At 44.8% G+C, this 27,621-nt stretch overlaps 1 protein-coding gene and 3 pseudogenes across 1 annotated transcript; all 4 read right to left on the bottom strand.

Annotated features, from left to right (window-relative positions):
• Positions 1-352: 352 nt before the first annotated feature.
• The window catches only part of LOC100592435, a 76,717-nt pseudogene continuing 49,448 nt past the window's right edge, over positions 353-27,621 (bottom strand).
• LOC100593675 (putative protein SSX6) lies at positions 4,214-8,185 on the bottom strand. The gene is made up of 5 exons (XM_030807396.1): positions 8,117-8,185; positions 7,566-7,680; positions 6,803-6,898; positions 4,909-4,958; positions 4,214-4,264 (listed from the first exon to the last, which is right to left on the bottom strand). Exons 1-5 carry the CDS (start codon positions 8,183-8,185, stop codon positions 4,214-4,216), a joined length of 381 nt encoding a protein of 126 aa, XP_030663256.1.
• Positions 9,816-27,223, bottom strand: LOC105738087 (annotated as a pseudogene).
• Positions 24,753-24,847, bottom strand: LOC115833399 (annotated as a pseudogene).

The following is a 27,621-nucleotide window of genomic DNA, read 5'->3' as shown; positions in this document are numbered from 1 at the left end:
AGGGCCTGCACATGCCTTCCACGGTTCCTTGAAGTGAACCATCTGCTCTTGCCACCGTGACTTCCTCACCTGGTTTATCCGTTCCTAGGCTACAGGAAGGTGTGGCCACATACCAGGGCTGACCTGGGGTTTCGGAGCCCACAGCATCCGGGGTAGGGAGGATCCCTGGATATACAGGGCAGGGAGTAGAAAGAGCATGGGAAATCTCATCATTCAGCCTCAATGCTGTACAGTAGAAAATTATGAGAAAGGAATCATTTGGGAAACAAATGACAAGATGGGATACCAGTACCATAACAGAATAGCACATCTGCAGGGATGTGGGGGATGAGCCCAAGGTTCTCTTACGGAGTTACTCGTCATCTTCTTCAGGGTCGCTGATCTCTTCATAAATCACCACCTGCTTTCTCTCACGCAGTCTGTGGGTCCAGGCATGTTCCCCCCTTTCGGGTCCTATGATGGGGAAAGAGTTGGAAGATGAGGGTTGGGTAGGTTGGAGAGTGTTAGGCTCTGTTTTCTCAAAAACAGGAGATGCCTCCCCCCTCCCAAGTGCCCATGGGCCTTCTTTACCCAATGTTTCACATTCTCTGCCTTAGAGAGGCTGAGACCTTAGACCCACACCAATACAGGCCAAATGCCAATTAAAGTTTTAGCTTCTGGCTCCTTCCGTTGTGAGGTTTAGATTCCCAACATCTTCACTTATGGGGACATTCACCCATACCTCCTTTCATTCTGCAAGTATTTGTTAAGGGCACAAAGGCATACCTCGTTTTATTGCACCTCATTTTCATAGTGCTTCGCACATACTGCATTTTTTTTTAGAAATTCTCACCAATTTTACACTTTTCCATTATTATTATATCTGTTATGGTGATTTGTGATCAGTGAGCTTTGATGTTATTATTGCAATTGTTTTTGTTGTATTTTAGTATTTTAAAATAATTTTTGTTCTTTATTTTGTGCGTACACAGTAGGTGTATATACTTATGGGGTATGTGAGATGTTTTCATAGAGGCATGCAAATGCGTAATAATCACATCGTGGAAAATAGGGTATCCATCCCCTCGACCATCTATGCTTGTGTTACAAACAATCCAGTTACACTCTTGCAGTTATTTTTAAATGTATGATTCAGTAATTATTGACTGTAGTCACCCTATTCTGTGTAAATGCTTTGGGGATACTAAGAACTGCGCCCACAGAAGATGACGAACGTAATCGATCAATGTTGTGTGTGTTCTGACTGCTCCACCGATGAGCTCTTCCTTGCGTACTTTCCTTTTCTTGGGCCTCCCTATTTCCTGAGACACAGCAACACTGAAATCAGGGCAATTAACAACCCTAAAATGGCCACTAAGTGTTGAAATGAAAGGAAGGTTCGCATGTCTCTCACTTTAAATCAGAAGCTAGAAATGGCTAAGCTTAGTGAGGAAGGCCTGCTGAAAGCCAAGACGGGCTGAAAGCTCGGCCTCTTCCACCAAACAGCCAAGCTGTGAATGCAAAGGAAAAGTTCTTGAAGGAAATTATAATAATAATACTCCAGTGAACACACGAAGAAGAAAGCAAAACTGCCTTACTGCTGAAATGAGAAAGTTGCAGTGGTCAGGATAAAACATGAAACCAGCCACAACATTCCCTTAAGCCAAAGTCTATTTCAGAGCAACAGCCAAACTCTCTTCCAGTCCATGAAAGCTGAGAGAGGTGAAGAACCTGCAGGAGAAACGTGTGAAGCTAGCAGAGGTTGGTTTGTGAGGTTTAAGGAAAGAAGCCGTCTCCATATCATAAAAGTGCAAGGTGAAGCAGCAAACCCTGATGGAGAAGCTGCAGCACGTTATCCAGAAGATCTACCTAAGATCACTGATGAAGGTGGCTACACCAAACAACAGATTTTCAATGTAGATAAACTAGCCTTCTATTGGAAGCAGATGCCATCTAGGACTTTCATAGCTGGAGGAGATTGACTCCAACTTTGAAAGAAGTTCTCCTGTGGGTAAAATGCTGTCCAATAGCATCACATACTACAGGGAAATCCTTCATGAAAGGGAGAGCTAATCAATGTGGCAAATTTCACTGTTGTGTTCTTTTAAGAAACTGCCACAGCCACTCCAGCCTTCAGCAGCCACCACCTTGATCAGCCAGCAGCCATCACCACCCAGGCAAGAGTCTCCACCAGCAAAAAGAGTGACTCACTGAAGGCTCAGAAGATTGTTAGCATTTTAACAATGAATTAGTTTAAAATTAAGGTATGTACATTTTTAGACATAACGCTATTGCACTCTTAGTAGACTGCAGTATAGTGTAAACATAATGTTTGTATGCACTGCCAAACCAAAAAAACAATGTGTGTGACTCACTTTATTGCAGTGGTCTGGAACCAAACCTGCAACATCTCTGAAGTACACCTGTACTGGGTAACAGGCAATGAGCTGAGTAAGATACGATCCCCGGTTATCACAGATAGAATCGCCTGAGCACCGTTCATGTCATCAGGCCTTCTAGATTAAATTTAATGCCTCCAAACAATCTATGAACTATGATTCTTTATTTCCATCTTATGGACGAGGAATCTGGAGCTGAGAAAGTTTGGAAGACTTGCCCCAAGCCACGTGGTTTTTCTATGGATGAGAACTCCAGTCTGTGTCTCTGGAGGTCACGTCTAACATCTCATCTGGAGCTGGGCGAGCTCCTCAGCCCAGCCTGGACCCGGGCTTGTCTGGGATCCAAGCCACACACCCAGTCCACACACCTGAACATCGACAGGGAAGCCAGAGGGGTTGTTTCCGCATTCTTTGCTCTTACCAGATGTCTCGTGAATCTTCTCAGAGGTACTTGGATTTCCCGGGGGGCACAGCTCTTTCCCATGGTTCTGTGGGGCAGATGCTTCTGACACTCCCTTCCAACCACTTCCTTCCTCTGCTGGCTTCTCGGGGGTGATCTTTATAATGTGAAGGTCACAGATAAACAGTATGAGTGACATTTGTATAGTGCTTTAGAGCTTACAAAGGGTCTTCACATGCATTAGCTTATTCAGTGTTCTCAACAACGCTGGGAGAGTTACACTTGCCTAAATTAGGAGAAACCTGGGACGTTAGAAGGGAAAGGAATGGCCTAAATGAATGGGCTTTCCAGGGCTAGAATGCTTATCTTCACACTCTTTTAAGATTCGTGCAAACAGCAGAAATCTCCATGTAATTGAGAGTGTGGTATACAGAAGTTTCAGAGAATAGCATTCGAAGAATTCTCAAGGTCTACAAAAGGAAAAGCTTCTATAAAATACAAGGGATCCCATATAAGCTTGTAGACAGCTGCTGGGAGAGTAAATGTAAAGACATAGAGAGGGGACAAAACACTGCTGGGAAAGATGGTGTGGGGAGATGAATACAGGGAAGGGAGAGGGAAAGAAATGGTTTGCTGAAATTAATCCAGGCAGCAAAGAAAGCTGGCATATGGCATGCCACCCTACCGAGGCACCGACATTGAATGTGGAATTCAGTCAGGTGGTGCCCATCACAATTCTGGTTGCATTGGGATGTGTCACTGACCAACAATCTTAAGCTACCCTTTTTTGTTTTTTTTTTTTCTTTTTTAGACGGAGTCTCGCTCTGTCGCCAGGCTAGAGTGCAGTGGCGCGATCTCTGCTCACTGCAATCTCCCCCTCCCAGGTTCAAGTGATTCCCCTGCCTCAGCCTCCCGAGTAGCTGGGACTACAGGCAGGCACTACCACGCCCTGCTAAGTTTTGTATTTTTAGTAGAGACGAGGTTTCACCATGTTGGCCAGGATGGTCTCGATCTCTTGACCTCGTGATCTGCCCACCTCGGCCTCCCAAAGTGCTGGGATTACAGTCGTGAGCCACCACGCCCGGCCCTTAAGGTACTTTTTACTCAGCTTCCTCACTTATGAAATAGTGAACAATACATGTAAAATAGGCTAAGGGAAATTCCTCTCTGAGCTTGTAAACACTGTTTAAATGTAGTAATAATAACAATTAATATCTTTCTGGATCCTGCTTTGAATTTGGTCTCCACACTGGCAACCCAGCTCCCAGATCCCTTTACCCTCTAAACCGGAGTTGAATCCGCACTTGTGGGATCACTCATTCAGGGGCCTCCGAGGGATCCCCTGGGCTGGGACTGGGGCTTCCCGGATGCCCCAGATGCAGACAAGGCCCTCAAGGAGCTCACAGCATGGAGGGGCCAACAGTCAAAGTGATTCCTAAGCCATGGGAGTGGCCCCGGTAACAGAGCGGAGGCCAGCTGGTCCTTCCTGTTGCGGGAGTGGGTGTCTCAACAGAAGCACCAGGAGGCCTTATGGGGTAAAGCCGTAGTGAGCAACATCTGAAGTTCATAAACAAATGCAAACATGAATGAGCTTTAAATGGCTTGGAGCTCTGGATTAGACTACCACTGCCACTGCACCTCAGGAAAATTCTTTAACATCTCTGTACCCCGATAGCCTCATTTTATTATTATGTTGCTGATAACTATGATCTAAAACATGAACTATGATTCTTTACTTCCATTTCATGGACCAGGAATCTGAAGCTCAGAGAACTTAGCAGATTTGTGCCAAGTCACATGGCTTTTATATGGATGACAACCAAAGTGTGTGACTCGTTATTATTTGGAGATAATAACAGAAACAACGTCATAGAGGTCTTCTTATGGATTAAATTAATTAATCCATGTGAACTTCTTAAAATAGTGTCTGGCATCACTATGAAAACAAAAGAAGTATTAAGGATCACAACTGTTAGTATTATCAAGCCGTCGATGCTACATCTGGTGTTGTGATAGACATGGGGAGAAGGAGGCAATGAGGACATTTTTTATATTCTCCCGCTCTTACTAGTGTTCACATCCGTAGAGGGACAAAAGTTCTCTGGTCCTTTAGATTTGAGAGATACTCACCTTCGGGATGTTTCTCTGGAGGCTGCCAGAAGTCATCTGAGGACATTCAACTGAAAGAGAATACATTAGAATTTTTCTTTGTTGGTAAAGATTTCCAAACTCTAGAGAGACTTCTGTCGCATCAGGCCATTCTGCAGCAGAGAGTTATGAGTCCACTGATTGTTGAGGAGTTATTTGAGATTTGCTTCTGAATTATGTTTAGTCATGGTTGGTTCACTTATCTGTGGCATCAATTCAGAATTTTCCATCTCATAGTTTATCAAATGGGGGTTAAACCCCATCACAGTCTCATCTTATTCCATTACATATCTTTTACTTTTTCCCAAATAATTAAATTGATTGATTGGGAATCTGAACTGTATCCACTCAAGATGTGCAACAACTGAAAATCACCGTACACTTCAAATGGGTGAATCTTATGGTATGTCAATTAAGCTGTTAAATGTGTGATGAACCATGGATGACTTAGTCCAGTGGCTCTGAAATATTTTCAGTATGAAGACACTCCTTTAAAGTCAAAATCTTGGCAGATACTCAGGCACTGGCTTTTCATACCTCTTGTAGTGATTGTGGGAGATTGTAGAATCTGGCCTGTTTAGTTGGGGAGTAATAGGTCTATTGGAGACAGTTTGCACATTCTGACCTTGTCTTATGATTGTATTGTCAGAGCAGAAGAGTCAGGAAACACATATGTCATCTTTATATTCCTGAAATGCACAAAGATCTCTACCCTAGAGCCTGTCTTTTTTTTCACCCTGTGTTATCTCTGCTCACTGACAAGTGTGAAAGCTCTCAGTGTGTTGGATGAGAGATCACTCTTTCAAACTCACTTCCAAGCTCATCACGGATAATTGGGGTTGTTTGGGAATGAGAAGACTATTTGGTTTTAATAAAATACAGAGAAACAGCGATCTTTATTACATAATGTGTGCATCACCCTGTCTCTTAAGTTATTTATCCAATATCTACATGCTGTTAATGAAACAAACTCTGGAAGTTTTTGGTGGCTCTACACTTTTAACATTTTCTTTTTGTTTTTCACTTTTAACATTTTCTTAACTGTCCTTTGATTCATTAACAGTGTTTAGCAAGAACAACATGTCCTTTAAAAAAGAAATATTTCAAACACACAGAAAAGTATGGGGAATAATATTGAGTTCAGCCGCATCTCAACATTACCCCACAGCTATGTTAGATCTGATTTATTTATTCAGAATGTTAGAAACACTATAAATGGGCCGGGTGCAGTAGCTCACACCTGTAATCCCAGCACTTTGGGAGGCTGAGGCGGGTGGGACACCTGAGGTCAGGAGTTTGAGGACAGCCTGGACAACCTGGTGAAACCCCGTCTCTACTAAAAATACAAAAATTAGGTGGGCATGGTGGCGGGCGCCTGTAATGCCATCTACTCAGGAGGCCGAGGCAAGAGAATCACTTGAACCCAGGAGGCAGAGGTTGTAGTGGGCTGAGACTGTGCCATTGCAATCCAGCCTGGGCGACAAGAGCTAATCTCCAGTTCAAAACAAAAACAAAAACAAAACACACTATCAACAAGTCATGACTGAAGCTGTCTGTGCAGCACTCACCAATCCCTGCGCCCGCTCCTTCTCCATTTACAGCCAGTCTCCTCAATTTGATGGCTTTTTATTCGCATTCATGTTTTCATGCATTTACCATTTACTTATTATCCATAAAAATACATACTCTTGTTTTGCATGTTTTAAAATTTTATAAATGGCCTCTGTAGTTAACTTTCTGTGTGCAATTTTTTTTTTTTTTTCACTCAGCCCTGATGTGTATGAGGGAACAAATGCCAGAGGATCTTTTCCATGTAGCTGAGCTGAAAAGCAGCTGGGCTTGAGGAGACCTTTCCAGTCCCTTCCCATCTACTCACCCTCATTCCCACGGTTACGGTCATTATCAGAATCATTCCTCTGAGAGTCTGTGGTCTGTTTATTACGCATGAAAGGTGGGAGGGCAACGTTGAAACCTAGAAAGAAGCACAATGTTTATTCCTTAAGGGACAAACTTAGGCCTGGCACGGTGGCTCATGTCTGTAGTACCAGCACTTTGGGAGGCTGAGGCGGGAGGATTGCTTGAGGCCAGGAGTTCAAGAAGAGCCTGGGTAACACAGAGAGACCCCCATGTCTACAAAATATAAAATAAAATTAGTTGGGCATGGTGGCATGTGCCTGTAGCCTCAGCTACTCCATAGCTGGGCAGGAGGATTGCTTGAGCCCAGGAGTTCGAGGCTGCATTGAGCTGTGATTGCACTACTGCACTCTAGCCCAGGTGACAGAGTGAGACTCTGACTCAAAAAGAGAGAGAGAGAGGGAGAGAGACAGAGAGAGACAAGACCAGAGGAGGAAGGTAGGGTGGGAGGTGTGCTGCAATGCCACAGAGACAGTTGGGCTGATCAGAACAGACGCCTATGGGAGAGAAATGTGCAGGATCCAGGTACGAGCTCCACTGTGGACAGTCCCTGCCCTCAGCCCTGACAGGATACAGAAGACGAGAACACCCAGAAGCTGCCTTGCGATTTTTCCCTGCACAAATGGAAAATGTGGGGTACTTTCTGCAGCCTAAGAAGTAGCCAAAGCAGGAAAAGGGATGCTCATGTGTCCCCAGACTTGTCTGTTCCTAGAGCTTTCTGTTACCTAGTTTAGTCATGGCCTCATACTTTCTCTTCAAATGCACACAGCTGATTTTCTCCGAGTATTTCATCTTTTCCCACTCTTCCTTAGAGAAGTATTCGGCAATATCATCAAAGGCCTAGGAAACAAAGAAAGAAATTCTGGCAGGACCTCAGCTAGGCATGTCTGCCATTCAGCTGGAGCCGCTTCCTGTGTGCTGGATCTGGGAAGTGGGGATGATAATCCTTCCTGGTTGACGCCATGGCTAACTGACAGAACATGAGGGACCTTCCCTAGCTTCTCCCCTGCCACACAGTAGGGCTTCAATGCTGCTGGCTGGCTCTCTTCCCACCTTCCAGGATGGAGTGGGAGTCACCAAATGAAGTGCAAGGTCACAGACTTGTCTCCAGGGATGCTAGGTGATGACAGAGCGAGGATGGGAGGCTCCCAAGGATGCAGATCTCCCCCGAGACCCTGCTTCTTGTCCGCAGGACCTCTGTCCTCCCCTCCTCAGAAACCTGGTCACCCTACTCTGTCCCCTGGACCACTGCTCTGCCCCCTCCAGGTCACCTCACCTTGCTTCTCTTCTCTGATGCTTTAGCATCATCCCTGGGTCTCTTTGCAAAAGTGTCGTCTCTGTTCATGGCACCAGGAGCAGTCTGACCTGCAAGAGAAACAGCCTCAGTCTTTCCAGTCCTGGGGAGGGAGAAATCTGTGAAGGCCGGCCACACTCAGTCACCTGGAATCAGCTACTGCATTTCTCCATTCGGGGCTTATCTGTCCCTGAGTAAGGATATGGGGAGAAGTCAGATGAAAACAGGGAACCAGGGGTCTCTGGGAGAAGTATTGATAGGGGATGACAGGTTTCCTACGGGCAAAGCAGCCTTGAGTCTTTGGGAGGGGGTTGGCTAATGTTTTTAGCAGTTTCCCTGGAGCTAGGCTTACCCTGAAAGATCTACAGAGCCTTGTTGGGGAGGCAGGGACATGACTCTGTAATTTTATTGAGTAGGGGCATTCTGACACCCCCACTCAATAAATAAAGGGAGGGAAATGAGTCCCAGAGATAAAATGGTCTCTCTGGTGATGGATCTGATGAGGCAGAGGGATGGGGGGTTCTGTTCTGTTGACAAGAAATGAGCCTGGCCAATGTGAACGAATTTAGAGGCTATTACTGGGTTATTTGTAAATTATTAGAAGGAAGAGAGCTAGAATCTCCAAGACTACAAGAGCCCGCCAGCACTTAGAGAGAATGTGGGGCATTTCAAGTTGCAGCAATCGGCCAGGCGTGGTGGCTCATGCCTGTAATCCCAGCATTTTGGGGGGGCCGAGGCATGCAGATCGCTTGAGCCCAGGAGGTCGAGACCAGCCTGGGAAACATAGCAAAACCCCCATCTTTCCAAAAAAACACACACACACACACACACACACACAAAATTAGCTGGGGGTGGTGGCGCAGGCCTGGTACATCTCAGCACTTTGGCAGGCCAAGGGGGGGCGGATCGCTTGAGCCCAGAGGTCGATACCAGCCTAGCCAACCTAGGGAAACCCTCTACTAAAAAAAAAAAAAAAATTAAATAAAAAATATTAGTGGGGGCGGGGTGGTGCACGCCTGTAATCCCGCGGCCGAGGCAAGAGGGTCTCTTGAGCCCAGGAGGTTGAGGCCAGCCTGGCCAACATAGTGAAACCCGGCTTATAAAAAAAAAAAAAAAAAAAAGCGTCGGCAGGTTGGGGCACTTCTGTAGTCCCGGGGCCGAGGCGGAAGGATTGCTTAAGCCCAGGCGGTCAGGCCAGTCTGGCCAACATAGCAAAACCGTCTGTACTAAAAAATTAACAAATAAAAAATATTAGTGGGGGCGGGGTGGTGCGTGCCTGTAGTCCCGAGGCCAAGGGGGAGGATTGCTTGAGCCCAGGCGGCTGAGGCCAGCCTGGTCAACATGGCGGAACTGTCTCTACTAAAAAAAATAAAAATAAAAAATATTAGTGAGGGCGGGTGGTGCGTGCCTGTAGTCCCGAGGTTGACGCGGGAGGATTGCTTGAGCCCCCCGTCTCTACTAAAATACAAAAATAAAAAAATATTTCCAGGGGTGGGATGACACAGGCCTGTAGACCCAAGGCCGAGGTGGGAGGATCCTCCCTGATGATCGTCCTGAAAGGCATTAGTTGTCTTTCCGTCCTCAAGATTTTCAGAACCCCAAGCACTCGAGGGCCCTACAGAGGCTTCCTCCTTTTCTGTCTGCCCCCATTAGCCCATCTAGGGTGTCCCTTCAAGAGAAATTACCTCAGAGACAAAGCAGTGGTGGCGAAGTCGGCAGCAGGTGGCGAAGTCGGCAGCAGTTGGTGACGAAGTCGGCAGCAGTTGGTGACGAAGTGTGGCTGGAGGAGAAAATATTCTGCAATGTCACTGCCTCAGGATGATGGACCAATCAGGGAAGTTAGTGAACCCCATCTGGCCAATCAGAAGTCAGAACAGTAGGCGGGAGGAGCGAAGCTGATGTGGGGTCTATCAGTCGAGGCTCCAGGGACAGAACCTTCTCAAGGTGGGAGCGGAAACTCTGATTTTCCCACCTAAAGCACCCCCTGGGATTGGCTACTCCAAGTTCGGAGTGGGCATGCTCTGATTTTCTCTTTCCATTGTTTTCCTATCCCTCTCCACCCCCTCGCAGTGCATTTGTTATCCAGTTTTAATAAGTAGTGTATATGAAGCAGGTCGTCATCTCAAATCTTTCCTGTCAGTTTCTAACTTTTTCAGGTATGGGATTTTTCCTAGGAACTCTGTAGTAACGTCAGAAATTTGGGCCAGGCACGGTGGCTCATGCTTGTAGTCCGAGCACATCGGGAGGCCACAGCTGGTGGATCGTTTGAACCCGGGAGGCAGAGGTTGCAGTGAGCCACAATCACGCCACTGCACCCCAGCCTGGACAACAGAGCGATACCCTGTCTCTTATTTCTACAAAAAATAAATAAAATTAGCGAGGGGGGTGGTGTGCCTGTAGTTCCAGTTACTCAGGAGGCTGAGGATCGCTTGAGCCCAGGAGTACGAGGTTGCAGTGACCATGATCCAGCCACTGCTGCCTACCTCGGCCACAGAGCGATATCTTGTCAGAAAAAAAAAAAAAAAAACAAGAGAGAAAGAAAGAAAAATTTCAATGAGCCAGTTCCAGTGGCTCATGCCTGTAAGCCCAACACTTTGAGAGGCTGAGGCAGGAGATGGAAGGATCACTTGAGGACAGGAGTTCTGGAACAATCTGGGATGCATAGTGAGACCCCCATCTCTATAAAAATTTTTTTTTTTTTTTTTTTGAGACGGAGTCTCGCTCTCTCACCCCGGCTGGAGTGCAGCGGCGGAATCTCGGCTCACTGCAAGCTCCGCCTCCCGGGTTCACGCCATTCTCCTGGCTCAGCCTCTCCGAGTAGCTGGGACTACAGGCGCCCGCCACCACGCCCGGCTAATTTTTTTGTATCTTTAGTAGAGACGGGGTTTCACCGTGGTCTCGATCTCCTGACCTCGTGATCCGTCCGCCTCGGCCTCCCAAAGTGCTGGGATTACAAGCGTGAGCCACCGCGCCCGGCCTAAAAAATTTTTAAAAAAGAAATTCAAACTAAAAAAAAAAAAAACCAAAAACTTCTATATATGTTTTTTTCTAGAAGACCAGAGAACCAGAAATATATTTTACCCATTGATATTAATAATATTTATAATAATAGTATTAAAAAGAGTGTGTAATTGGGGCCCACTGTGTTCCTCAGGGAGCTCATAAGTCAATTTGTCTAAGAAGTTTCCGCCACCCCCATCCTTAGTACCTCCAACAAGTCCCCGTTCCTCTCTGGGCTTTCCATCTACAGCCCTGATGTCTCTAAGATCCTCCCAGGATGACAGCAAGCTCTCTTAGGGCAGGGACAGGGCAATGGCCCTTGAGCCCAGCACAAAGCCCTTTATGTGCATCTTCCCATTCGTTTTCACAACCTTCTCTTGAGTTAAACGCTATTAGCATCCCCAGTGTGCAGATGCTGAGACTGAGGCTCAGAGAATTAAGCAGTCTGCTCGAGATCACATAGTCAGTGGGTGACAGAGCTGGGATTCACCCCCAAGATGAATTGAGTCCAAAGTCTTTGCTTTTATTTATGTATTTATTTTTAATTAAAATAATTTTTTAAGAGATGGAGTCTTGCTATGTTGCCCCCGCTGATCTGGAAGGAACTGCTGGCCTCAGGCAATCCTCCTGCCTTGGCTTCCCAAAACACTGGGATTACAGGAGTGAACCACCCCACGCCCGGCCTCAAAGTCAGTGCTTTTAATTACCCTTCTATATTGCCTCGACTATTTGTTGAATGAATGAATGCATCTTACAGCTGCAAAGGTTCTTTAACATAATTTACATGACTCCTTACAATCACCCCAAATTCCCTCTGGCTACTGTAACAAATTACCACAAACTTTGTGGCATAAACAGCATCAGTTTATTCTCTCACAATTCTGGAGCCCAGAAATCTGAAATCAGTTTCACTGAGTTGAAATCAAGTTGTCAGCAGGGCTGTAGCCCTCCAGAGGCTCTAAGAGAGAACCTGTTCCTTGCCTCTTCCCGCTTCTGGTGATTGCCAGCATTTCTTGGCTTGTGGCTTGATATGGGTTGGCTCTGTGTCCCCACCCAAATCTCATCTCGAATGGGGGTGGTTTTCCCCATGCTGTTTTTGTGACAGTGAGTTCTCATGAGATCTGATGGTTTTATAAGCGTCTGGCATTCCCCTGCTTGCACTTCTGTCTCCTGCTACCGTGTGAAAAAATCTTTGCTTCCTCTTCACCTTTGGCCACGAATTGTTTCCTGAGGCCTCCCCAGCCATGCGGAACTGTGAGTCAGTTAAATCTCTTTGGTTTATAAATTACCCAGTCTCGGGCAGTTCTTTATAGCAGTGTGTGAACGGACTAATACATGGCTGCGTCGCTCTAATCTCTATCTCCATGGTCATTGCCTTCGTTTGTTTTCTGTTACTATAATGGAATAACACAAACTGGGTAATTTATAAAGGATAGAAGTTTATTTGGTATACAGTTCTAGAGGCTAGGAGTCCAAGAACATGGCGCTGGCATCTGGCGAGGGTTGTGCCATGGTGGAAGGATGAAAGGCAAAAGCAAGTGCAGGAGACAGACAGAGAAAATGTGGCTAAGCTCCCTTTTATAACAAACCCAGTCTCGTGATAACTAATCCACTCTTATGATAATGGCATTAATCACTTCCTAACAGCCCCACCTCTTAATATTGTTACAATGGCAATTAAATTTCAACACAAGTTTTGGTGGGGACGTTCAAACCATGGCAGTCATACTGCCTTCTTCTCTTCTGTCTGTGTCAGATCTCCCTGCCTCAATCTGATAAAGACACTCATTATTACATTTAGGGCCCACCCAGACAATCCAGGAGAATCTCCCCATCTCAGGATCTTTAACATAATTACTTTTTTTTTTTTTGAGACGGAGTCTCACTCTGTCACCCAGGCTGGAGTGCCGTGGCGTGATCTTGGCTCACTACAACCCCTGCCTCCCGGGTTCAAGCAATTCTCTGCCTCAGCCTCCTGAGTACCTGGGATTGCAGGTGCCCGCCACCATGCCCAACACATTTTTGTATTTTCAGTAGAGACTGGGTTTCACCATCATGGCCAGGCTGGTCTTGAACTCCTGACCTCGTGACCCACCCGCCTCGGCCTCCCAAAGTGCTGGGATTACAGGCGTGAGCCACCACACCTGGCCAACATAATCAGTTTTTTTGTTGTAAGCTAACACTCACAGGTTCCAGGAGTTACTCTGTCGATATCTTTTGGAGGGGTGTTCTTCAGTCTACCATAGCCTGCCCTCTGGCCCCCAAGGATTCACATCTCTCCCACATGCAAAATACATGCACCCCATCCCCAAATCCTCACATGTCTCAAACCGTGCAACATTAGCTGACGTCCAACATCTTATCCATATAAGATCAGCTCAAAAGTACCAAGTCTCCTCATCTAAAACAGATATGGGTGAGACTCTGGTTATGAAACATCCTGGGCAAAATTCTTTTGCTGTGAATTTGTGATACTAGAAAGCAAGTTATCTGTTCCAAAAATACAGTGGCGGGACAGGTGTAGGATAGTAGTTTCAGATATTTCCATTTCAAATGGGAGAAACTGGAAGAAAGGAAGGAGTCACTGCTTCCAACCATTTTGAAATCCAGCAGGACAAATTCCATTTGGTTTCAAGGACTCACAATAATCCTCTGTAGCTTGAAGCTCTCCCCTCTTGTCCCATAGCCCTCCTCTCAGAATGTATGTCATAGTGATTCACACCTTTAGACCAGCAAGTCCTTTTGTATCTTTCCAAGGTAATATCATTTCTGTTACCAGCTATGGCTGAGCATAGTGGAAGAGCTCCTTGAGTCAGGTGCTTAATCTCTTCAGCACTAGCAAACATAGCCACATTCTTGACTTGATCTCTAGAGCGTACCTTCCTGACAGTGCCTCTCCTAATTTTAGTGTGTTTTGCAGTCTTGATAGGCTGAGAATTTCCCTGGACCTTTTTTGCTTAACAGTCCTTTCCTCAGTTTTTCCCTTTCCTCTAACATTTTACTAGTACTTGGATTGGAGTCCAATATAAAAATGAAAAATATAGGACTAAGACAGGAGGTAAAAAAAAGATGGACTTTTTTTTATTGATTGATTTTTTATTTTATTTTATTTTTTCCCTTAGTATTTATTGATCATTCTTGGGTGTTTCTCGGAGAGGAGGATGTGGCAGGGTCATAGGATAATAGTGGAGAGAAGGTCAGCAGATAAACACATGAACAAAGGTCTCTGGCTTTCCTAGGCAGAGGTCCCTGCGGCCTTCCGCAGTGTTTGTGTCCCTGGGTACTTGAGATTAGGGAGTGGTGATGACTCTTAACGAGCATGCTGCCTTCAAGCATCTGTTTAACAAAGCACATCTTTCACAGCCCTTAATCCATTTCACCCTGAGTTGACACAGCACGTTTCAGAGAGCACGCGGTTGGGGGTAAGGTTATAGATTAACAGCATACCAAGGCAGAAGAATTTTTCTTAGTACAGAACAAAACGGAGTCTCCTATGTCTACTTCTTTCTACACAGACACAGTAACAATCTGATCTCTCTTTCTTTTCCCCATATTTCCCCCTTTTCTTTTCGACGAAACCGCCATCGTCATCATGGCCGGTTCTCGATGGTCGCTGTCTCTTCGGAGCTGTTGGGTACACCTGCAGAAAGGCTGTCACTTCACACTTGGAAGGTTGCACAGCGGCCAGGCAGAGGCGCTCCTCACTTCCCAAACGGGGTGGCGGCCAGGCAGAGATGCTCCTCACATCCCAGACGATGGGCGGCCGGGCAGAGACGCTCCTCACTTCCTAGACCGGGTGGCGGCCGGGCAGAGGTTGTAATCTTAGCGCTTTGGGAGGCCAAGGCAGGCGGCTGGGAGGTGGAGGTTGTAGCGAACCGAGATCACGCCACTGCACTCCAGCCTGGGCAACATTGAGCATTGAGTGAGCGAGACTCCGTCTGTAATCCCAGCACTTCGGGAGGCCGAGGCGGGCAGATCACTCGAGGTCAGGAGTTGGAGACCAGCCTGGCCAACACGGCGAAACTCCGTCTCCACTGAAAACCCAAAAACCAGCCAGGCGTGGCAGCGCGTGCCTGCAATCCCAGGCACTCGGCAGGCTGAGGCAGGAGAATCAGGGGAGCGCGAGGCAGGGAGGTTGCAGTGGGCTGAGATCAGGCCACTACACTCCAGCCTGGGCAACAGAGGGAGACCGTCTCAAAAAAAGAAAGAAAGAAAAGAAAGAAAGAAGGAAGGAAAGGAAGGAAGGAAGGAAAGGAAGGAAGGAAGGAAGGAAAAGAAAGAGAAAGAAAGAAGAAAGGAAGGAAGAAGGAAGGAAGGAAGGAAGGAAGGAAGGAAGGAAGGAAGGAAGGAAAACGATGGACTTTCTAGGCAAGTTGTTGAGGGTTTACGAAGGATGAGCCTTGGGAAGGGAGTCTTATATATGATCAGATTGGTGGGATTGAAAAGAAATTTTTTATCAGTTTTTCTAAAAATTGAACATTAGTGTCAAGGGTGCACTGAAGCAGGGTGAGTCTACTCCTCTAGGTTTGAAATAGGTTTTCTTAACATGTTGATCTGTTTTTCTTTATCTTTTAAATAACCAGTCTAAAAAAACGGGGATTTTGTGTTTTAAGATAATTTCCTAACTGCATTTATTAGGTTTTTGTTTTTGTTTTTGTTTTCTGAGATGGAGTCTCACTCTGTTGCCCAGGCTGGAGTGCAGTGGTGCGATCCAGCCACTGTAGTTAAGCCAGGTTGCTCACTGCAACCTCCACCTCCCAGGTTCAAGTGATTCTTGTGTCTCAGCCTCCCGAGTAGCTGGGATTACAGGTGCCCACCAACACGCCCAGCTAATTTTTGTATTTTTAGTAGAGACGGGGTTTCACCATGTTGGCCAGGCTGGTGTCCAACTCCTGACCTCAAGTGATCTGCCTGCCTTGGCATCCCAAAGTGCTGGGATTACAGGCATAAGCCACTGCACCCAGCTATAATTAGCAATTGTACAATAAATTTAGTTTGTACGATGGTTTTGAACCAAGATCCCAAGCCTAGGGGCCACCAGCTAAACAAATCACAAGACTATGGGGCAATTGAATGAGACCTCTTGCAGTCTTTGAGAAGCATTTTAGGACTGGGTTGAATTAAAGTAGAGTGCCAACTCTATAAAAGGGGCCACTAGGTGAAGGAAAGGATTTGGGGGTCAGGTTCTGTTAAGTGAAAAATGTAGACATTAAGGGTGTAAGAGTCTCATTATGATATGAAGAGTAATTCTGACATCTTGGGAAAAGCTGACTACACTGTGGAAACATCAACTTCTCATCCTGATTTGTCGTTCAAATGTCTCTGGTTATGGCATTGGACAGTTTGGTGGACTTTTTGTGTGGTCCATACATCAAGCACAAGACTTGTTCTTTAAAATTTATGCACTTTTACCTTATAGGACTTGTAAATCAAAAATAAAATCCTAAGCCCCCTGCCCTCAACCATCTAAATAGACGTCCTCCTAAGCCAGGGCTCTTTTAAAATTTAACTGGAGAGACGGTTTCAGGCCATGACAGGAAGTGGGGGTCAGGCATGCCTCATTATACCTCTCTGGCATCAACATCAACACAGACTTGAAGCGTGATAAGAAACATGTTGGCCACGCCTGGTGGCGCACCCCTGTAATCCCAGTACTTTAGGGGGCTGAGGAGGGCGGATCACGAGGTCAGGAGATCAACACCATCCCGGTTAACACGGTGAAACCCCGTCTCTACCAAAAATACAAAAAATTAGCCGGGAGTGGTGGCACAAGCCTGTAGTCTCAGCTACTCGGGAGGCTCAGGCAGGAGAATCACTTGAACCCGGGAGCCAGAGGTTGCAGTGAGAGGAGAAGGAGCCACTTCACTCTAGCGTGGCAATATAGTTAGACTCCATCTCAAAAACAAAACAAAACAAAAATCATGTTACATGTTACAACCTATTCTCTCTGGAGCATAGTACCTGAAGGTTTCTTCTGCAAATAAGAACTTAAAAAACAACTAAGAATGACTCACTTCACATAATCAACTTTCACAATGGTTAAAGCAGAGTCCTGCTTAGCAATGCACAAAAATTCTCCTTTGTGACCCATTCATTTTACTGCTGTTGACTTTCTTGCTTTTGCTTTCAGACAGAGACACTCTCCTTTGACCAAACTTGAGTGGGGCTCCTCTGAGTCCTGTTTCTCACTAGGTCCCAACCTCGGGCTCTGTCCTTCATCCAGGGACTCTGCCCATTTAGCCTGTTTCAGCAAAAGTCCTGTCCAGTCAGTTTAGCCAGAATCCCCCTGCACCTGAGGTTTCCTCCAAGTAATTTCCCATCTTCTGACCCCTGGCTCCTACTCCTTGACTACAAATCCCCACCTGTCCTTGGTGGAGTTGAAGTCGATCCCAATGTCACCCTCCCACCGCAAGACCCCATTGCAGTGGTCCCTGTGCCTATCACAGTAGTCCCTGTGCCTATCACAGTAGTCCCGCCTCTGAGTAAAGTCATCCTTACGATCTTTTTTGTTATTTTCAGAGACAAAGTCTCACTCTGTCACTCAGGCTGGAGTGCAGTGACCAAATCCTAGCTCACTGCAGCCTCAAACTCCAGGTCCCAAGCAATCTTCCTGCCCCAGCCTCCCGAGTAGCTGGGACTACAGGTACGCACCACTAAATCCAGCTATCTTTTTTTTAAATTCTCTACAGACCCAGGAACTTGATGTGCCCGGCAGATTTTTCTATTTTTTGTAGAGACGGGGTTTTGCCATGTTGCCCAGACTGGTCTTGAACTCCTGGGCTCAACCAATCCTCTTGCCTCGGGCTCCCAAAGTCCTGGGATTACAGGCATGAGCCACTGCAGCTGGCCCTTCCTTACAGTCTTTAATAAGTGAAATAAATACTTGTTTGCTTTAACATTTCCCTGTGTCTTCAGTCTCCTGAAGTGTTATATGCCTGACATTTCCTTACTCCACCCGATATAAAAATTCCTTTCTTTCGTCAGGTGCAGTGGCTTATGCCTGTTATTCCAGCACTTTGGGAGGCCGAGGCGGGCAGATAACCTGAGGTCAGGAGTTCAAGACCAGCCTGGCCAACATGGCGAAACTACATCTCCACTAAAAGTACAAAAATTAGCCGGGTGTGGGGGTGTGCACCTGTAGCCCCAGCTACCCAGGAGGCTGAGGAGGAGATTTGCTTGAACCCAGGGGGCAGAGGTTGCAGTGAGCTGAGATCATGCCACTGCACTCCAGTCTGGGTGACAAAGTGAGACTCTGTCTCAAAAAAAAAACAAAACAAAAAAATCCTTCTTTCAACACTTTGGCATTATTACGCCATTGTATCCTTGCCTCCAGTGTGGTGTTTGAGAGACTTGATGTCAGTTTAATTATTTTTCCTCTGTAAGTAACCTGCTATTTCTCTCTGATCGTTTTTAAAATATTTTTTTCTTGTCTTTCACAATTTTACATTTCACTGTTCCTGTGTGTGTGTACTATAATACTTTTAAATCTTAAATCATTTTTCTAAACCTGAGAAATTCTCATTCATTACTTATTTAAGTACACTCTCTTTTTAATGACTATATTTTCTTCTTATAAGGCTACTATTAGATGTGTTTTGACATTTATTGTTCTATCCTCCCTATTAATTAACTTTTCTTCCATTTACTTCTTCTCTATCCATTACCGATTACTTTTATGAATTCTTTAGACGCATTTCCTCAGCTCAGTAATTGCTTTTTCAACTCTATCAGTTTTAATATCCAACCTATTCCACTGAATTATTTATTTGAGCAGTTAATGTTTTCATAGCCAATCAATCCAATAGGTTTTTCTTTTTATTTATTTATTTATTTATTCATTCATTCATTCGAGACGGAGTCTTGCTCTGTCACCCAGGCTGGAGTGCAGTGGCGCGATGTGGGCTCACTGAACGTCTGCATCCCGAGTCCAAGCAATTCTCCTGCCTCAGCTTCTTGGGTAGCTGGAACCACAGGCATGTGACACCATGCCAGGCTAATTTTTGTATTTTTAGTATAGACGTGGTTTCACCTTGTTGGCCAGGCTGGTCTTGAACTCCTGACCTCAGGTGATCCGCCTGCCTCAGCCTCACAAAGTGCTGGGATTACAGGCGTGAGCCACCGTGCCTGTCCTTTTTTTCTTTTCTTTTCTTTTTTTAAGACAGAGTTTCACTCTTGTTTCCCCGGCTGGAGTGCAATGGTGTGATCTCACCTCAGTGCAACCTCCGCCTCCCAGGTTCGAGTGATTCTCTTGCCCCAGCCTCCTGAGTAGCTCGGGTTACAGGCGTGCACCGCCACATTCTATCATTCATTAGCATCTGTACCCTTTCCTTGAACACCAAAAGAACTTCTCTTTTCTTTCCTGTCCCTCCTACCATCTTCCGAGTTTATAGCACCAGGAATTTTAGTTCAAGACTGTAATTTTTTAAATTTACAATCTGAAGTTTACACTTTTCAATACATTTTACTATTTTTCTCCTCACCGTTGCTTATTGAAATCGCCTCCTTCCTCCTAAATTTAGTTTTCCCTTCTCATAGAACTGTATACCAATAATTTTTTCTGAAGGATATATGTGTGGTGAATTTTCTGAAATATTTTTTCCCTTATTCTGGATTATCCTGGCTGTATATAGACATCTAGGTTCAACATTTTTGTTTGTTTGTTTTTGTTCTCGTTTTGTTTTTTCAAGACAGTGTCTGGCTCTGTCACCCAGGCTGGAATGCAGTGGCACCATCTTGGCTCACAGCAATCTCCACCTCCTGGACTCAAGCGATTCTCCTGCCTCAGCCTCCCAGGTAGCTGGGACTACAGGCACGTGGCACCACACCTGGCTAACTGTTGTATTTTTTGTAGAGATGGGTTTCGCCTTGTTGGCCAGGCTGGTCTCGAACTCCTGAGCTCAAGCAGCCCTCCTCTCTCGGCCTCCCAAATGCTGGGACTACAGGCGTGAGCCAATGCGCCCGGCCCAAAGTTATCTTTAATCAGCTCCTTGAAAAACTTCTTCATTGTATTTTCTCTTCTCTCTTTCTCTCTGGGACCTTTCAGGATTTTATCTTTATCTTAGAAATTTTACTCCTAGGGTGTGTGGGGGGGGGTGCAGAGGAGGGGTGCACGCATGTGTGTGTGTGCACATGTGTGTTAATCAAGCTCAGAACTAGGTGGCTCTATTCAGGTGAAGATTCATGTCTTTGTTTAGTTGAGAAAATTCTAGAACATTATTTCTTCAAGTACTGCCCTCTCTCCAGTCTTTATGTATGTATGTATATATACATATATATATATATATATTTTTTTTTGAGACGGAGTTTTGCTCTGTCACCCAGGCTGGAGTGCAGTGACACAACTGCAGCTCACTGCAATCTCTGCCTCCTGGGTTCAAGTGATTCTCCTGCCTCGGCCCCCCAAGTAGCTGGGATTTCAGGCATCCACCACCACACTGGGCCAATTTTTGTGTTTTTAGTAGAGATGGGGTTTCACCACGTTGGCCAGGCTGGTCTCTAATCCTCACCTCAGATGATATGCCTGCCTCGACCTCTCAAAGTGCTGGGATTACAGGCGTGAGCCACGGCGCCCAGTCCAGTCTTTTTGTTCTCTACCTTTGGAACTTCTACTGGATGAATGTTGAAACTTCTGGGATCTAGTCTCCATTTCCTTTATTATTTTCATTTCATACTTTCTATTTTGTAATCCTTCTCCACTATATGGTGAAGTAGTGCCATGCCTGAACACATTTTTTCATAGGGTTGTTCCAGTTTCTCTTATTGATAGGCAAAAGCTTTGTTATATATTAGAGATGGTTACTTTTAATTTATTGAGGATCCTTCACCATTTTTCCCAAAATTTGCCTTTTAAAACAGTTGTTTATGGTGTCTTTGGACTTAGATGATAGTTTAACTTTTACATCTTTAACTATGTCAGATTCATTGTTCATAGCCTTGGTGTAATGTCAGGAAGTGCCTCTGCCAACTCAAGATGTCTTACACTGTGATATTTTTCTAAATTTTCATCTAGTTCTTTATGACTTCATGTTTTCACATGTAAGTCACTGAATTTATAGAATTTATTATTTTATGTGGTTTAAAGTAAGGATTTAATCTTTATTTTTTCAAATGGATAGACACTTGTCAAGCAATAATTTATTATACAACCCATCTTTTGCCCAGTGTTTGGAAATGCATGCTGAAGTCTGCAATAAATTAGTCTGTTTCTTGATTTTCTATTTTGTTTCACTAATAAATCTGTTTCTATGTGTATTCACTTTTTATTGTTGCTGTAACAAATTGGCAATAGTTAAGACAATGCTGGGCCTGGGGGCTCATGCCTGTAATCCCAGCACTTTGGGTGGCCTAGGTGGGTGGATCCCTTGAGGTCAGCAGTTCAAGACCAGCCTGGCCAACACAGCAAAACCCCGTCTCTACTAAAAATACAAAAATTAGCCGGGTGTGGTGGTGCCTGCCTGTAATCCCAGCTACTCGGGAGGCTGAGACAGGAGAATCCCTTGAACATGGGAGGCAGAGATAGAAGTGAGCCGAGATCACCCCACTGCACTCCAACTTGGGCGACTAAAGTGAGACTCCATCTCAAAAAATATATATGTAGCTAAGACAAGTTTTGAAAAAGAAGAATAAGGTGGGAGGAATGGCTCTACCATATTTGAATACTTCTTATATAGCTACAGGAATCAAGGCTGTAGTATTGGGAGAAGAATAGACACGTAGATCACTGGAACAAAATAGAGAACCTAGATAAGAACGTAGAAATAGCCCCACACTGATTTTTTACAAAGAGACAAAAAGAAGGAAGGATCGTCATCTTAACAAATGGTGCTGGAGCAGTTGCATATTCATAGCCCAAACAAAAAGACCTTTATACAAAAAAAAAAAAAAAAAAAAACTCAAGTGAATCATAGATTTAAATGTAAAATATAAAACAAAAAAAAAACTTTCACAAGAAAACATAGGAGAAATGTCTGAGATCTAGGGCATAGTGAACAGTTCAAAAAACATAATCCATAAGGAAAATATAAATTAGATTTCATCCAATTTAAAACCTTTGCTCTGCAAGAAACCATGTTAAAAGGATGAAAAAACAGGGTATAAACTGGGAGAAAATATTTGCAAACCACGTATCCAACAGAGGACTCACATCCAGAATATATAATGGATATGTATACTACCCTCAAAACTCACTGGTAGGCCGGGCGTGGTAGCTCACGTTTGTAATCCCAGCACTTTGGAGGTGGAGGTGGATGGAGGGTAGATCCCTTGAGGCCAGGAGTTCGAGACCAGCCTGGGCAACAAAACCCATCTCTACTAAAAATACTAAAATTAGACAGGCATGATGGCTCGCTCCTGTAATCCCAGCTATGTGGGAGGCTGAGACACGAGAATCGCTTGAACCTGGGAAGTGGAGATTGGAGTGAGCCAAGATCATGCCACTGCATTCCAGCCTGGGTAACAGAGCAAGACTCTGTCTCAAAAACAAAACAAAACATCGGGAAAAACAAACAAACAAATAATCCAATTAGAAAATTATGAAAAGATATGAACATACATTTCACTGAAGAGGAAATAAGCAAATAAGTACATGAAAAGATGTTCAACACTAATTTGCTTCACTAGATACAAATTAAGACCACGGTGAGGTATCACTACACACTTATTACAACAGCTAAAATAAAAGACATAGCGACAACACCAAATGGTGACAAGGATGTAGAGAAAATGGACATCTCATTAAATGCTGCTGGGAAGGTAAAATTTTACAGCCATTCTGGAAAGCAGTTTGGTAGTTTCTTATAAAACTAAACATGCAATGACCATACAATTCAACAATTACACTTCAGAGAAATTAAAATTTATGCTCATCCAGAAACTTGTACATAATTGTTCATAGCAGCTTTACTTGTAATAGCCAAAAGCTGGAAATAATCAATATGTCCTACAATAAGTGAATGGTCAAGCTGTGATACATCCATCCCCTGGAATACTAGTCAGTAATAAAAATGAAATATTGGCTGTGTGTGGTGGCTCACACCTGTAATCCCAGCACTTTGGGAGGCTGAGGCAGGCAGATCATGAGGTCAGGAGTTCGAGACCAGCATGGCCAATATGGTGAAACCCCATCTCTACTAATGATACAAAAATTAGCTGGGCGTGGTGACATGCACCTGTAGTCCCAGCTACTCGGGAGGCTGAGGCACCTGAATCGCTTGAATCCGGGAGGCGGAGTTTGCAGTGAGCCAAGATCACACCACTGCACTCCAGCCTGGGTGACATAGTGAGACTCTGTCTCAACAACAACAAAAATATGAACTATTGTTACACAAATGTTTATATCTTGGATGAATCTCCAGGGAATTATGCTGAGTGAAATAAGCCTCTAAAATGTTATATACTATAGGATTTCATTTGTACGGCATTCTAGAAAAGACAAAATTATAGAAACGAAAAACAGATTAGTGGTTGCCAGGGGTTGGGGATGGTGGATGGGAAGAGAGTGGATATTGCTAAAAGTGAGAGCACAAGGGATAGCCTTGTGGTGATGGAAATGGTGTGTACTTTTTTTTTAAATACCAAGACAGTGTCTCACTTTGTCACCCAGGCTGGAGTGAAGTGGCAGGATCTCAGCTCACTGCAACGTCTGCGTCCCAGGTTTGAGCCATTCTCCTGTCTCAGACTCCCATGTAGCTGGGACTACAGGCACGTGCCACCATGCCTGGCTAATTTTTGTATTTTTAGTGGAGACGGGGTTTCACCATGTTCGCCAGGCTTGTCTCGAACTCCTGACCTCACGTGATCTGCCTACCTTGGCCTACCAATGTGCTGCAATTACAGGCATGAACCACTGCACCTGGCCATATTCTGCATCTTTTTTTTTCTGAAATATAAGCTTTATTTTAAATTTAAAGAAATATTAAAAATAAACATTTTTTTTTTACAAATTATAATCAAGCACTCAAAACAGTTTAGGAATTTTAAACGTTAATTCTTAATTCAAAGTAATGACATCCATAGAATACATTCGGGCATTGGCCAATAAGAAGTTTACTTAATATTGGTATTTTACATATGATTAACCATTCATCCTTCCTAAAAGTCAATGATAACAATGATTTGACTTCACAAGATGACGCCTTTTATGTAATACCACAGAGATAACTTTTTCAAATACAAAACATTTATGCCAGCAAGGAAATTATAAAAACATATATAAAGTATACTGAAGGACGTGATTTAAAGGTTGTCTGTATATGTGTTTCACCTTAGAAAGTACACATGCACATCAAAACACTTTCACTGAATATAGATGCCATTACATTCTCTTATGTTACGAAGCAAAAGGCACGTTCATAAACGTTGTTTTATTACGTATTAACTGAAAAAAAGCATACATTCCAGAAAAAGGTTTTGAAGACACATAGGAGTGGAATGTGCCCACATTAAGAGTCGAGCTTTTACGGGACCACCTGTCTCCAGCAGCGACCACTGAAAACAGCTGCTACCCTCAGAAAGACTCTTGATGGTCTTGTTAATGATTTCAATGGACTCTCGAATCTCATCCTTCTTGATCACCAGTGGAGGCACAAACCTGATGATGTCACCATGGGTTGGCTTGGCCAGAAGTTCATTATCTCGTGTCATCCTTGCGTAGGGGCCATGCTAATCTTCTCTGTATCATTCCAGTTTTAGTATATGTGCTGCTGAAGTGGGCACTAGAAGTCCATTATCTTGAAGTCTTACACACACCTTCCAAGCATCACGATCTTTGGTTCCTTTAATAACAATAGCGTTTAATAATTCCTTTCCTCGCCGGGCATGGTGGCTTACGCCTGTAATCCCAGCACTTTGGGAAGCCTAGGCAGGTGGATCACCTGAGGTCAGGGGTTCGAGACCAGCCTGGCTAACATGGTGAAACCCTGTCTCTACTAAAAACACAAAAATTAGCCAGGCATAGTGGCCCGTGCCTGTAAACTCAGCTACTCAGGAGGCTGAGGCAGGAGAATCGCTTGAACCGAAGAGACGGAGATTGCAGTGAGCCAAGATCATGCCATTGCGTGAGTGAACTTCTGACTCAAAATAAATAAATAAACAAACAAATAAATAATTCTTTTCCTCTTACGGCAGTCACACCATCAGAAGGTAGCTTCATGGGTTCATTTCTCAAGAGAATACCCATTTTTTTCTGCATTTTCAGCAAGGTTTTCTTCTTCTAAAACCTCAAGGACTGCAATGGCCACTCAGCAGCCTAGTGGATTGCTACCCTATGTGGACCCATGTTCCCCTGGCTTAATGATCAGCATTATGTCATCATCCCACAGCATCGCAGACAGAGTATCAGCCCCCAGAAAGGGCCTTTCCAAGGAGGACTATATCAGGTCTGACATTTTCATGATCAACAGCCAGCCATCTGCCAGTTCTGGCCAATCTTCTCTGTATTTCAGTGGCAATAAACAGAACCAAGCTGGGAGCATGAGATGGGATGAGGGTAAGTTAAAATTCCGCAAAGCTTACTGTTCTTACAGAGATTCAGCTGGTTTTTCTCTCTCTTTCTTTCTTTGTTGCTCACTTGCTTTCTTTTTCTTTCCTTCCTTCCTTCCTTTCTCTTTCTTTCTTTCTTTCTTTCTTTCTTTCTTTCTTTCTTCCTTCCTTCCTTCCTTCCTTCCTTCCTTCCTTCCTTCCTTCCTTTCTTTCTTTCTTCTCTTTCTTTCTTTGTTTCTTTCTTTCTTTTTCTTTTCTCTTCTTTCTTTCCTTTCTCTTTTTTTCTTTTCAGGCAGTCTTACTCTGCTGCCCAGGCTGGAGTGCAGTGGTGTAATCTCAGCTCAATGCAACCTCTGCTTCCCGGGTTCAAATCATTGAGTGAGCCCAGGAGGTCGAGACCGGCCTGGGAAACATAGCAAAAGCCAGGTTGGTGCAGGCCTATAGTCCCGAGGCTGAGGCAGGAGGATGGCTTGAGCCCAGGAGGTCGAGACCAGCCTAGGCAACATGGCAAAACTATCTCTACTAGAAAAATTAAAATTTTAGTGGGGGCGGGTTGGTGTGAGCCTGTAGTCCCGAAGCTGAGGTGGGAGGATTGCTTGAGCCTAGGAGGTTAAGGCCAGCCTGGCCAAGATAGCAAAACCCGGTTTCTACTAAAAAAAAAAAAAAAAACAAAAAAGCCTGGGCAGGGCGGTGCATGCCTGTATTCCCGAGGCCGAGGTGGGAGGATCGCTTGAGCACAGGAGGTCGAGACAAACCTGGTCAACACAGCAAAACCATCTCTACTAAAAAACAAAAATAAAAATATGAGTGGGGGTGAGGTGGTTCACGCCTGTAGTCCGGAGACCGAGGCGGGAGGATTGGCCAAGGCAGATGTAACCAACACTACAATCACATCCCATAAGTAAATACCTTTTCCTCTCTCCAGGGCTACAGGTAAAGGATGGTAATTGTGCGCACCTTACTTAGATTCCCTTTCAAAAATGTAATCAGAGGTTGGAGGGCCTTGGACGGTATTTTTAGTTCCAAGAGATGTAGAAGCCAGTGAAATATGAACTCCACGACTAAGTACAGCAAACCTCCACAAATGTGCTAGTTTAGAAAACATTGTGTCCTTCAAGTAGAAAAACCACAGATCGACTATTTTTTTCTTCCCACGATTCAGACTAGAATACAGATTTTTAACCTAAGATCCAGGGAGGTCTTCAGAGAGATCAAAATCTCCTGACAGTGCCCGAGGACCACCCACTTTGTCGCAATGGTGACAAAGTGTGGCTGGAGGAGGAGACAATGTTCTGCAATGTCACTGCCCAAGGATGATGGACTAATCAGGGCAGTTAGTGAACTCCATCTGGCCAATCAGAAGTCAGAAGAGTAGGCGGGATAAGCGAAGCTGATGTGGTGTCTATCAGTTCAGGCTCCAGGGACAGAACTTTCCTAAAGGAGGCGTGGGGGTGGGGGAGCGGGGGCGGGTGCAGGGCGAAGACTGATTTTCCCACCTAAAGCATCCCCTGGGATTGGCTACTTTAAGTTCAGAGTACGTATGCTCAGACTTTCTCTCTTTTTCGATACTTCCAAAATCAGAGTAAGCATGTGCTGATTTTCTTTTTCCATTCTTCCTATCCCTCCCCTCCTCCGCGGTGCATTTGTTATCCAGTTTTAATAAGTAGTGTATATGAGGCAGGTCACCACCTCAAATCCTTCCTGTCAGTTTCTCACTTTTTCAGGTACGGGATTTTTACTAGGAACTCTCTAGTAACCTAAGAAAATTGGGCCAGGTGCGGTGGCTCACGCTTGTAATTCCTGCTCTTTTGGAGGCCACAGGTGGCGGATCGCTTGAACCCAGGAGACAGAGGTTGCAGTGAGCCAAGATCACACCACTGCACCCCAGCCTGGGCAACAGAGTGAGACCCTGTCTCAAAAAAAAAAAAACCCACTCAAATCATTCCTCCTGGGCTCAAGCGATCCTCTTGCTTCGGCCTCAGGACTACAGGTGCGGATCACCGGCCCCT

Source organism: Nomascus leucogenys, chromosome X (genome assembly GCF_006542625.1).
Source record: "Nomascus leucogenys isolate Asia chromosome X, Asia_NLE_v1, whole genome shotgun sequence".
In the NCBI taxonomy this organism is placed as follows: Eukaryota; Metazoa; Chordata; class Mammalia; order Primates; family Hylobatidae; genus Nomascus; species Nomascus leucogenys.
This window is presented reverse-complemented; position numbering and strand designations above follow the sequence as displayed.